General features: G+C 35.0%; 1 protein-coding gene across 1 annotated transcript; it reads right to left on the bottom strand.

Moving 5' to 3' along the window:
* Positions 1 to 1,333: 1,333 nt before the first annotated feature.
* Positions 1,334 to 13,766, bottom strand: LOC132543386 (FAS-associated factor 2-like). Its single transcript, XM_060206878.1, is given in 15 exon segments — positions 1,334 to 1,629; positions 4,798 to 4,941; positions 5,181 to 5,270; positions 5,762 to 5,843; positions 6,576 to 6,654; positions 7,136 to 7,234; positions 7,483 to 7,574; positions 8,296 to 8,381; positions 9,029 to 9,088; positions 9,244 to 9,299; positions 9,541 to 9,570; positions 10,022 to 10,137; positions 10,842 to 10,957; positions 12,806 to 12,874; positions 13,710 to 13,766. Coding segments are annotated over 15 exon segments (1,356 nt in total). The 3' UTR covers positions 1,334 to 1,449.
* Between the last annotated feature and the right edge of the window lie 206 nt (positions 13,767 to 13,972).

Below are 13,972 nucleotides of genomic sequence, written 5' to 3' on the forward strand. Positions count from 1 at the left end.
AAATCAAAAACTTTTTTCAAATGTTGTACTTTAAATGCTTAAGTTATTCAATAACCTTAAATGTTTTGAACATCTTCAAACATAGAAAAACATCATCCTACAATCCAGTTATATACTGTTTTTATCCCCTATCTTAATCATTTAACACCATTGCCTAAAGTAGATTACAATTGGTATCAAGCTCTTTTTCTGTATTTATTGTGTTTCTAATCTTTACACTCTAACAACCAATCAATAAGGTCTTTGAAGCCAGTAATGGAATCAAGCAAGTGCAGATACATGGTATAGTATTAGTGTAAACACATTATAAGTACTGAAAGGACAGTAGAAGTGTGATACTGCAGCCTTTCTGGATTTCTAGGTATTCTGTAATAGTAGAAACTGTTGATACACGTAATTTGATCCACTTTAATACAACAAAACAGCAATGATACAGAAAAGAAAGATAAATATCAAACTTGAACTGAAAAATATGATTGAATCCCAAAATTTTCAATTAATAGCAATCTTCACCAATTGAATCATTTGAATACATTAAAAAAAAAATTAACATATCAATCGCAGAAATGATGACCTTTTCTCCTGACACTTGGTCAATTTCAAATTTTATGATGATAGAGGAGATCGGACTGTTTTTCTAAACACGATTCAAAGATGAAACATTATAACCATGAAAATCCAGATGACCAACTGATCTGGTTTGAAAATGAAAAAAAAAACACATAAATTCCTCGTTTTTTAACTTTACAAAGGACATTGAAACTGGCAATGACATTTCACATAACGACCTTAAATAAGCTTGGAACATTCCTTTCACATGTGTGGACTGATATCAATATACCGCTTTGGGTATGAAGACTTTTCTGTCCAATTCATTTCTAATTCTAGATCAGATCTCAAACATTTTTCAATACCAGCTTCTCAACACTACCTGCACAGTGTCTGCCATACCTCAAGCAACAAATAAAATACTGGATTGCATATCCAAATTCTTTAAAGCATTCTGTCAAATCATTTGAATGATTTAAACCTGAAAATAATTTTACAAGAACGACAGAAAAATTGTAACAACAATGAAGCATTTCTCTCATAAAACATTTCAGGGACATTGAATCTTATAAACAAATCTTCCACTCATAAATAAATCAAGAGTCACAAAATATTTATGCAATTTGAAATATTGCCAAATATTTTTGGACAGAGAGTCTTCTGTCCCATCCAGTATATCATTATGATTGAAATCATTTCAACATTCACATGATGCAAAATCTTTCACAAAATGTTTTTTGAAAAAAACAAAAAACATTTTTTTTTTCAAACAACACTTAGACAATTCAACTCTTATATCACATGACAACTTTCAGAGCTTTCAACAAACAAAAAATGTTGCGATCTCCGTGACTGCGCCACTGAGACACAAAAACCTGGAATTATTTGTAATATATATTGCTAGGCCTCGTTATCCTGTATAAATAACATCTCTGTCTTGCCTAATCCCATCTCACCGAATGTGGGAGGTTCTGGCACTTCCTCTGTAGGTTCACATGGTAATGTCCGCCGCGGAAAATTGGTCACTATATGAAAGTCGTCTGGACATTGTTCATGGCAAAAAGCAAAATTATACAAGTGCTGAAAACAAAAAAAAATAACATTCTTGAGCGCAATATTCAAAACCAAATGAGCATTGGTAACTTGTGAAATCAGATAAAAAGGGAATAACTTCAGCCATACCTATCAGATTAAAGTTAACAATGCAAGATACAAATCTTTGAAAATGGATGACTACCTTTCTATCATCATATCTAGTCTTCAGAATGCTTCTGAGATGCCCCCTGAGATGACACTATCTTCCTGTCATCATATCTAGTCTTCAGAATGCTTCTGAGATACCCCCTGAGATGACACTATCTTCCTGTCATCATATCTAGTCTTCAGAATGCTTCCGAGATGCCCCCTGAGATGACACTATCTTCCTGTCATCATATCTAGTCTTCAGAATGCTTCCGAGATGCCCCCTGAGATGACACTATCTTCCTGTCATCATATCTAGTCTTCAGAATGCTTCCGAGATGCCCCCTGCGATGACACTATCTTCCTGTCATCATATCTAGTCTTCAGAATGCTTCCGAGATGCCCCCTGAGATGACACTATCTTCCTGTCATCATATCTAGTCTTCAGAATGCTTCCGAGATGCCCCCTGAGATGACACTATCTTCCTGTCATCATATCTAGTCTTCAGAATGCTTCTGAGATGCCCCCTGAGATGACACTATCTTCCTGTCATCATATCTAGTCTTCAGAATGCTTCTGAGTTCCCCCCCTGAAATGACACTATCTTCCTGTCATTATATCTAGTCTTCAGAATGCTTCTGAGATACCCCCTGAGATGACACTATCTTCCTGTCATCATATCTAGTCTTCAGAATGCTTCTGAGATGCCCCCTGAGATGACACTATCTTCCTGTCATCATATCTAGTCTTCAGAATGCTTCTGAGATGCCCCCTGAAATGACACTATCTTCCTGTCATTATATCTAGTCTTCAGAATGCTTCTGAGATAGCCCCTGAGATGACACTATCTTCCTGTCATTATATCTAGTCTTCAGAATGCTTCTGAGATGCCCCCTGAAATGACACTATCTTCCTGTCATTATATCTAGTCTTCAGAATGCTTCTGAGATGACACTATCTTCCTGTCATCATATCTATTCTTCAGAATGCTTCCGAGATGCCCCCTGAGATGACATTATCTTCCTGTCATCATATCTAGTCTTCAGAATGCTTCTGAGATACCCCCTGAGATGACACTATCTTCCTGTCATCATATCTAGTCTTCAGAATGCTTCCGAGATGCCCCCTGAGATGATACTATCTTACTGTCATCATATCTAGTCTTCAGAATGCTTCTGAGATGCACCCTGAGATGACACTATCTTCCTGTCATCATATCTAGTCTTCAGAATGCTTCCGAGATGCCCCCTGAGATGATACTATCTTACTGTCATCATATCTAGTCTTCAGAATGCTTCCGAGATGCCCCCTGAGATGACACTATCATCCTGTCATCATATCTAAGGAAGTGCTGATATTTGAGTGTCTATCTTGCTTGGAAACAGTTGTTGGTGTCAAACTGATTATCATTGATCAATGTCAGTACAATGTGACACATCTTTTTAAGAATATGACATTCAATAGAAAGATAGTTGGAAAAGAAAACAAATAAATGAAAATCATCTACAAGTTACAATTAGGAAACTATCTGCTGAGTAAAATTAATGTGAATTCATGTCATCCTCAGGTAAGTGTGTTGATCTTTACACTATGTCATCATCCTCAGGTAAGTGTGTTGATCTTAACACTATGTCATCATCCTCAGGTAAGTGTGTTGATCTTTGCACTATGTCATCATCCTCAGGTAAGTGTGTTGATCTTTACACTATGTCATCATCCTCAGGTAAGTGTGTTGATCTTAACACTAGGTCATCATCCTCAGGTAAGTGTGTTGATCTTTACACTATATCATCATCCTCAGGTAAGGGTGTTGATCTTAACACTAGGTCATCATCCTCAGGTAAGTGTGTTGATCTTTGCACTATGTCATCATCCTCAGGTAAGTGTGTTGATCTTCACACTATGTCACTGTCCTCAGGTAAGTGTGTTGATCTTTACACTATATCATCATCCTCAGGTAAGTGTGTTGATCTTAACACTATGTCACTGTCCTCAGGTAAGTGTGTTGATCTTAACACTATGTCACTGTTCTCAGGTAAGTGTGTTGATCTTAACACTAGGTCATCATCCTCAGGTAAGTGTGTTGATCTTTACACTATATCATCATCCTCAGGTAAGTGTGTTGATCTTTACACTATGTCATCATCCTCAGGTAAGTGTGTTGATCTTTACACTATGTCATCATCCTCAGGTAAGTGTGTTGATCTTTACATTATGTCATCATCCTCAGGTAAGTGTGTTGATCTTAACACTATATCATCATCCTCAGGTAAGTGTGTTGAACACAATATCATCATCTACAGGTAAATTTGCTGGTCTTTTCCAACTGTCAATCAGCTGAGTCACATGGCATTGGTGCAGGCATGTAACTCTTCAAACAGACAAATATGGAATGATGTAGGTTCTGCCCTTTACCTCCAGAGCTATTGATACCTATAAGGGTTTCCAAACAAGGCTGACACTACCTTAGATGTGATGACCCCTGGACTGTCATCTCAGAGGAACATCTCTGAAGCATTCTGAAAACTGTTATTTTGTTCATTTTTGTTAAATCACAGTATGACAGCTTTATTACTTGATCTGTCAGCTTTATGCTATAACACTGAAATATCCACCCAATCAGATTATTCCTCATAACTTATTATCATCATCACATGAGCAAATGAGAAAATCATTGGAGGGGTGAGAAATTGAGCTTTCAGATGAAAAGATGGTAAAGACAAAATGAAGTCATATATATTGAAAAATTTGTGGACATAATAAAAGTTAATTAATATTTTTTATTGGGGATAAATACATGTTCAGCAAAAGGTTAATTTTCCACATTCCACGTGATGCTGATAACGTTTGATACAGATTATTAAAAATCTAACAATATCCTAAAAATATTGATTTTGAAAAACCTGTTGTTGTGAAGATTTCATTTCCTTGTTTTCCAAATATGTAGATATGACATACATTTACAAAACTGAAAATCTTTTAAAAGTAATTACAAAAGACAGGTACATTTGAACATTTTTCTGAATAAAGATGTCCACATTTATATTGATCTTTAGTGAGTATACCTTAAGTGAGTCAGACTTCAGAAATCTTCTCTGTACACGATCTCCATGTGGAAGTTTGAGTACAATCTGTACTCGGTCTGGATGATCTGCCTCAGGCTCTGCAGGAATACTGTTTCTCAAATCCTCCTTCTTTTGCTCCCTTTCCTGAAAATTTTTTAAACTTGTTTATTTTGTCGTTTTCTTCAGCTACAGCCACAATTTCAAATATTTAACTCACCTCACAGACAGCAGAAAAATTCAATCACTCTGGATATTGTATGTTAGTACAGGAATTATTGGGAAGTTAAAAGAAGACTAATAAATCTGTCAATAAGTCTATGCCCTAGTTATGAAAGACATACAGACACTGATAATTTGGTACTAAATCAACTTTCTTATGTTACCTCAAGCATCCTTTGTCGTTCCATCTCTGCATCCACTACTTTCTGTTTTTCTTTTTCCAGTTTCTCTAAATCCTCACGTCGAGTTCTTTCCTGCAGATGCAAAGATATCAGTTTTTCTAATGTCAGGTGCTATCTATGAGAGGTACATTTTGTTCTCTGGATATCAACAACTAACAGTAGATACAATTCAATTTAGAAAATCACAGGCACACAGATGGTTTTCAAAAGAGCAAATGATCTTATAATGAATGAATTTTATGTCCAGAATGATTGAATCCTATCCAAAAATTACTTGAAATAATTCTATCTATCTATCAATTTCATATACTATAAAATGAATGTAAAATCATGTATTTTCAGGGAGGGGGGGGGGGAACGACTGATTTTCATTTTTTTTTTTAAATCCTATTTTCGTTGACACTTTGTTGATAAATAAAGCTCAATAAATCTACTTGTACCAATTTTAACCATTCGAAGACATATGAATTCATAGATCAAGATTGTCCATGAAATCAACTGAAATAAAATTCCCACAAAAATTGATGATTTTACAGAAGTGTGTTTTAGTATCCTACTCCAACCTTTTCTTGATCTGCTCTTAATGACTCTAAGTAGGCTTCATCCTGCTCGCGTCTCAAAGTCTGTGTGAAATTTCTTTCTTCTCTGGAAAAAATATTCCAACTATTACTTACATATTGTGTTCTATACTACTACCTTATGTGTATAGTTACATTTCTTAATTATACATTACTATCAGTACTGAAGTCAATTGTCCGAATTCTCCATTTCTTTATCAATAAATCACTATAAATAACACAGTATGGATTCTGACATTTAATAAGTTTAGTAATGCAATCTCAGTGATTGTGACTACAAACTCACAATGCCACAAACATCAAAGGATGTTGTACCTGCCAAATCTGACAGAACCCCAGAATTTAGTAAACAATTCATTGAAATTAAAATTGTATTCAAAGTAAATATCAACTGTGACATAGAAAGCGTTCATTTAATATGAGGCACTGAATTATTACCGACAAAGTTCCTTTTTTTCTATTTTTAGTTTTTATTTTTCAAATTGTAGAATGCATAAAAAGTTTATAATGAAAAAGATTACAAACTGCATTACAATTTGATGATTTTAGGATATTTTAATTAATTCATTTATCCAGCTAAAAAGGCTACGCATGTTAATAAGCCCACCAAAAGATTTGTTGTTAAGTAAAATTACAAAACAATTCTAATTCATTGTCCTGTAATAAGCCCATCCCTTGACTTTGGACAAGAAGTAATGTGCTAATCCCTAAAGTGAAATGCAGGATAAATATATTGAAATGTTTTACCACCCTAATATCTCCCTCGATACTGTCATCCTCTTCTGTGTAAGATACTCACCTTTCTGCTCTAGCAGCAACAAGTGATGTTTCATTTTCATTCATCACATGCTCCAACTTCTCTATAAGTTCCTGACCACCTGTAGAACAGTGTTAAAAGGTCTGTTTACTGGTGTATACAATTTCTAAACTGGATCAGAGAACTTTACTATAATAATGATATACAATTTAAATCTATGTAGTTTAACACACCGAACTCCAAGTTCACAAAGAATTCATGGAAGGAATTTCTGCAATTTCAATGAGCCAGGTAACTCCATTAAACCCCTACACTTGAAATGTTATCAAGGACAGAAAGACAGATGTACAACCTTACTCTCATGTTCACTTTGAAATATTTTTGTAAAACCACACCTCTAAGCACCTATATATCGAAATGTCAGTCTGGACAGACAAAACACATCAATCTCAAATAATTTTTGAATCTGGTGTAAAGCACTAGCTCTCCTAAATACCTCATCTAAAATGTTGGCTAGACAATTGGACAACCTGATTCTCATGTTCTCTTTTGCCTTTGTTGTATTTATGTTAGACAATGAGGTACAGAATATCTGGACTTACCCACTGGACCTTCTATCCGTGCTACTACCGTCATTTTGTTCTGTCGAAGTACAACTAGAGCTAAGAAAGGGTAGGTGTTTTCTCTCAATGCCCTTGACACTGTAATAAAAATAGCATTGTGTTATTTTATTACTGCACAGTCAAGAGCTAAGAAAGGGTAGGTGTTTTCTCTCAATGCCTTTGACACTGAGATAAAAACAGCTGTGTGTATTATAATCACTGCACATCCAGAATAATTCAGCTAACAAAGGGTAGAAGCATTCTCTAAACACCCTTGAAACTATAATAAATGTAATACAAATGTAATTTCATACATGCAACACGAAGGTATCAACATTTTATCTTACCTCTATATCCTTCTGGACTATTCGTATTACAGGCCCAAAATAATACCCTTCCATTGATGAAGTCTCGAACATCTGCATTTCCTAAAGTATTTCTACAAAACATTAAATTATATATACATGTATAAACAGATGAATATCCAATACATTTATAAAATACTATGAAATGAAACTTAGACAAAATATGGTACATGTACTAGGAGAAATCTAAAATTAAGAAAAAAATATAAACTTAGACTCTGCGGCAATATAGACAAGAATCTGTCTCCATCTCGGTGAGATCTCCAGCAATATAGACAAGAATTTGTCTCCATCTCTGGGAGATCTCCGGCAATATAGACAAGAATCTGTCTCCATCTCTGGGACATCTCTGACAATATAGACAAGAATCTGTCTCCATCTCTGGGACATCTCTGACAATATAGACAAGAATCTGTCTCCATCTCTGTGAGATCTCTGGCAATATTGACAAGTATCTGTCTCCATCTCTGGGAGATCTCTGGCAATATTGACAAGTATCTGTCTCCATCTCTGTGAGATCTCTGACAGTCAGAATCAATCAGAAAATCTCTCAATAACGGGGATGTGGCTTCACTTCTACAAGATGTCTGGCTGAATCAACCAGCAAATCTCAATTCCTGGAAGAATCAACAGGGATATGTTCCAATCCCTTGTGAGATCTCTGACAGAATCCAAAGGAACATGTCTCTATGTCTACACTATCTTTGTTAGAATCACTTGGCCCCTATTCTTACATTCCTTGAAAAAAAGTTTTTATTTTTTCGATAATAGGGTCTGTACCTTGAACCAACTTACCTACAAAATGATTGAGTATCTTGGTGATCGTCACCATGGAGATATACCAAAAGGAACCGTAACTCTCTCTTAGCATCATTAAGGGCCTGCAACAAACAAATCTTTTAAAATCTGCATAAAGCAGTATTGCATTACCTTGCATTAAGACTTATACTAAAGCCTATTATGTGTAGCCTTACTTATACAGCTAGAATTTTTAGCTACCAACTAATCTAACACGTGTTCTTCCATATGGAAGATTGATAAGTGAGAATAAAACTTAACATGTGTATAAATATCGCAAACCTGACTATAAGAACCACAGTAGAAGGCTGAGTGACCCTCATCATATATACATATACCTGACTATAAGAACCACAGTAGAAGGCTGGGTGATCCTCATCATATATACACATACCTGACTATAAGAACCACAGTAGAAGGCTAGGTGATCCTCATCATATATACCACTACCTGACTATAAGAACCACGGTAGAAGGCTGGGTGATCCTCATCATATATACACATACGTGACTATAAGAGCCCCAGCAGAAGGCTGGGTGATCCTCATCATATATACCACTACCTGACTATAAGAACCACAGTAGAAGGCTGGGTGATCCTCATCATATATACCACTACCTGACTATAAGAACCACGGTAGAAGGCTAGGTGATCCTCATCATATATACCACTACCTGACTATAAGAACCATGGTAGAAGGCTGGGTGATCCTCATCATATATACCACTACCTGACTATAAGAACCACGGTAGAAGGCTGGGTGATCCTCATCATATATACCACTACCTGACTATAAGAACCATCATATAATCTTTATCCATTATATGTATTAAACAAATCATACTAAAGAACCACGGTAGAATTGCTAGGTGATCCTCACCATATTTTGTGATATGTTCTGACTATAAGAACCACGTATAGATGTATTTGGTTTATGCCTCATACTTATTCTTATATGTTCGCTATAAATCTCTCTACATCACCAATTGGATCTGTTACATCTGTACACAGAAACAAACATTATCAGCATTGACTGGCATCGACTTATTTAGAAGTAAGTTTCCTCATATAATCTTTATCCATTATATGTCTTAAAGCAAATCATAAACGTAAGTCAGGAGCTCAACATTGTTATTTAAAAAATTCTTACTCGCATGAAATTTTGTGATATGTTCTTTCTTGAGAATATATAGATGTATTTGGTTTATGCCTCATACTTATATCTTTGTGTTTAAAACTTACTTCTTCTGGGATCTGGACGAATTAATCGAACTGTAATCAAATAAACACATAAACATGAAAACAATCCACATAAACATAAAAATTTGGACACTCTGTAAATGTGAACTTAATGCAGTTGTCAGTGTAATTATGCATTATACTTTGACAGTGGTAATAGACTGTGAGCCTTTAACAAAGGCCACGTCAATATACAGTACAAATATCATCATACTAAAGCTTGTAGATTTTAGGAAGGGCTTGACTCTTGCAATGCAGAAAGAATTCTGTTAAAATACCCTTTCTGGTAAACTTTTCAATACAGTGTACTGGTGTTGACATAGTGAAAATTGAGCCCAAATATTGCAGGATAGAAAAATTACATTTGATACACAACTCAATTCAAACCTCTGAATGAGTAAACAATCTCTCATGAACACCAACAATACAGTAATAATCTGCGTTATACTTATAAATTATTTTATATAAATATGTATATACTCACAAACAAATCTTAATAGGTCTAATATACTGGTGTATGCAAATCGAAAAGGAAACATCATAATGAAGTAACTCCATTGAAAAATTCCCTGTGGTGGTTGACGGGCTACTGTAAACACTCTGTAAATAACAGATAATAGACGATTTTATTATAACTTCACTAGAAAATTCCCTGTGGTGGTTGACGGGCTACTGTAAACACTCTGTAAATAACAGATAATAGACGATTTTATTATAACTTCACTAGCAAAAATCCCTATGGTGGTTGACGGGCTACTGTAAACTCTCTGTAAATAACAGATAATAGACGATTTTATTATAACTTCACTAGAAAATTCCCTGTGGTGGTTGACGGGCTACTGTAAACTCTCTGTAAATAACAGTTAATAGACGATTTTATCATAACTTCACTAGAAAATTCCCTGTGGTGGTTGACGGGCTACTGTAAACTCTCTGTAAATAACAGATAATAGACGATTTTATCTTAACTTCACTAGAAAATTCCCTGTGGTGGTTGACAGGCTACTGTAAACACTCTGTAAATAACAGATAACAGAAAATTATACTTAAACTCTACTAGAAAGTTCCTTATGGTTGTCAATTGGCTACTGTAAGATTTCTTACAGATAATGGTCAATTACATTATTTTTGTTCTTGAGTCAGACACCTTATTCCATTTGCAGTAGATAACATATCATTGCCCTACACTTTGATATTCTGCGAGGTAGCCTCGATCCAGCCACTATGGAAAGATTAGCCTCCAACAGCCCTAGTTGTTCTAGTTGTGACATACTCAACAACAACCATATAAAACCTATACTCACCTCTGGTCTGGAGGTTGCAAGTTCATTGTGGGCTGTCTGGGTTCTGGAGGTGGTGGTGGTTCATTGAACACTGAGGGTGCACCTTCTCTCTCATTGAAAGTGTCTTGTACTGCGACCTGAAATAATTTGTCACTGATTATCTATTCAGAACAACATATAGAACATCCCCCTAATAGTGATCACATTAATATATAGCACTTTGATAATGAACTTTCTATATACCGTATTTTGCAAATTATAAGCCGCATCATTTTCCTGGTGAGTTAGGCTTGCAACTTATATACCATTGCGGATTATATGTGGAGGAAAAAAGTCGGCAGGATGAAAAAATAAAAAGAAGCAGGAAGCACACCAGTACACAATAGTACTGAGTTTTTTTAAAAGTACCTGCCTGTCACATGTTTGTGACTGAAACAAATTGTCTAGAACAGTCACTTGCAATTGTATACAGGATGGTTTGAAGATTAAAATAAAAATAACATTTTTGTGGATTTAATTAAGCCCTTTAATTGGAATCACAATAATATTCTCTGGATTTTGCTGCCTTTGGCATCCCGCGATTGATAAGTCATCAGGTTATAGATCAAATTCTAGAACAACCACCATGCTTGTTTATGATATAGATGGCTTCATGTAACTTACAAGAAATAATATGAGACTATAAGAAGTTGGTCATCATGCAAGTGCCTTTGTTAATATCTAACAGTACAGATAGAGAGATTGTTAAGTAAACCGTATTTAACGTCAGACCCTATATCTGTGCGTAAACAATCTGTGAAGGCACCAAAGCCAAACAAGTTCTATATTTGCTATTTTATGTTTTTATGAAATACATCAATAAAATAAAGGATTATCTGTGTATAATTAATTACCAAACTTCATTAAATGTTTCACTAACGATCTTGATAAATTGCCCTGTGTTGTCTGTTATATCAATTAAGTTTGGTCAAAATAACAGTTACCACTTCATAAGAAAGGGTGTGGCTTATAATACGGTGTTGCTTATATGTAGGTCAATTTGAAAGAATCGCTAAAACTGGCTCTGCAGCTTATATACTGGTGCACCTTACAACCAGAAAATATGGTATGCAGTATGATCAAACTACCTTATTACTACAAGTACTTGCAAGAATAAGGTCAGTGGAAAAAAAACAAAGTCAGAGATCAGAACTCCAACAAGAGGCTAAGGGCCTTAATGGTCATCTGACTCAAAAACCTTTAAGTAGGGAGAAGTGTTGTTTTTTCTACTTTGAATGAAATCTTACTAAGAAACTGTTTTCCATAATGCAGATGGTAGTTTCGATGAGGAGTAGGCAACTGTAACAAGTATTACCTTTTTTTTGACAGTAAAGTTGGAGTTCAATCCAATTAGTGAAACTTGACCAGAAGTTTGAAATAGGTGTTGCACAGGAAAACCATGATTTAGCATTCATATTACAAAATGGCCTTCCTGGCTGCTGTATTAAAGTTTTGACAAGGTGGAAAAATAATAACACATTGTTGGCTACCTTTCCTTAACATTCCCACTAATTTTTAGTTCAATGGCACCTGAGAAACTGGAGAAGTTTAAAATTTGTTTTTCAAGATTGCAGCCATGACTGCCATCTTGATTTCAGACATACCCACAAAAAAAAATTATTGGTCAGGACCATCTCAGGATCATTTCTTGCAAGTTTGAGCTCAATCCCACTAGTGGACCTTGAGAAGAAGTTTGAAATATCACAAAATTTTACACACGGCGGATGGCGCGTGGGAGACAACAATGGACTGAGTGTGATGACTATAGATCATTATGACCTGGAAATTTCTATTCATATTTACCAATATTTTTCCTAAATGAGGCAAATATTTTTTCTTCTTTTTTCCCCAAAATTAACAACAGAAGAAAAGGTTACATGATATAAATAATCATGTATGTTGTACAGTAGGTAATCTATTGATGTGACAAAATAATCTTTTATTACCTCAATGTCCCAGTTATGTTGTTGAAGTATCTCTTGACATCGTCTTATCTCTTCAATTCCTGACAGATCCTGTAACAAGCAAAATTAAATAAAATAAAGATGAAACTACAAACCACATAATTTAGAATATTGGTACTATTCTGATCTCCATCCTCTGTGATCATGTTTACATATATGTTATTCATTTACATCCACATACAACAACCAAATTGTGAGGTTATTATTGAGTTAATTTCAAACATACTTATTAATACACTTATTTTTGACATAAGTGAAAAGTTAAAACCGAAACCTTTTCAAAAATTCACAAATATTACTGCTATTTTGCCACAGTCTATAGTTCACGTCAATCTTGCATTATCATTTGATCAAGTCATTTAGTTTCAAAAGGTTGTGGGACTCCGTTGTAGATATACATCTATCAATAAAACGCTTGAATTACTTATAGGCTGATACATTTGTATGGAGCAGGTTTCCATTCCCTGATACACATGTCAGAATCTATGTGTTTTGCAATGCCGGAATATTGATTAATTATTTCCGTACCTAGGTGTAATGGTATATTCGATCATTTCTATAATGAAATTATGACGCACACAGTGTAAACTCAAGCATTTAAGCACAGTTTATATATAATTGACAAAAACTCAATAGCGTGTAATAGGAATGTTTATCTTAATATCCAAGATAATGTTATCTTCATGAGACATAAGATATTAATTCTAGCTGGAAGTAAATTGGTAAAAGATAGCGAAATCTCCTTTACTAATCACACTTGTAGAACATTTTGGACTTCAATCATCCACAAAGGCAACAAATAATGATCATGTGATCACAGTTTAATTGAAAAAACATTCAGTGACTAGGCTAACATAGAAAGAATTTAGCAATAAAGAAGAAAAACCTGAAACTGAATAAGTTTCTCCGTCTGCTCCGCAGTCAGCTCTTCGTTGTCGGCCATGACTGTCCACAATACTGCTTCCGGTCTATACGCCGTCTGCAATATCCTGGAAGGGGCATTACTCTATATGTACCCCCTTGCCTATCGTAAGATAATTTGTCAGAACAGAATGTTATCAACACTCTTTTAAAACAGAAAGCCATATCAGAACTTCCACTAATAAGTATGTTCCTAGATTGATTTCGGACATGAGTCTCATCCAAGAT

This window comes from Ylistrum balloti, unplaced genomic scaffold (genome assembly GCF_031769215.1).
Source record: "Ylistrum balloti isolate Yb309-2 unplaced genomic scaffold, AGI_CSIRO_Ybal_v1 Utg369754, whole genome shotgun sequence".
NCBI classification, from domain to species: Eukaryota; Metazoa; Mollusca; class Bivalvia; order Pectinida; family Pectinidae; genus Ylistrum; species Ylistrum balloti.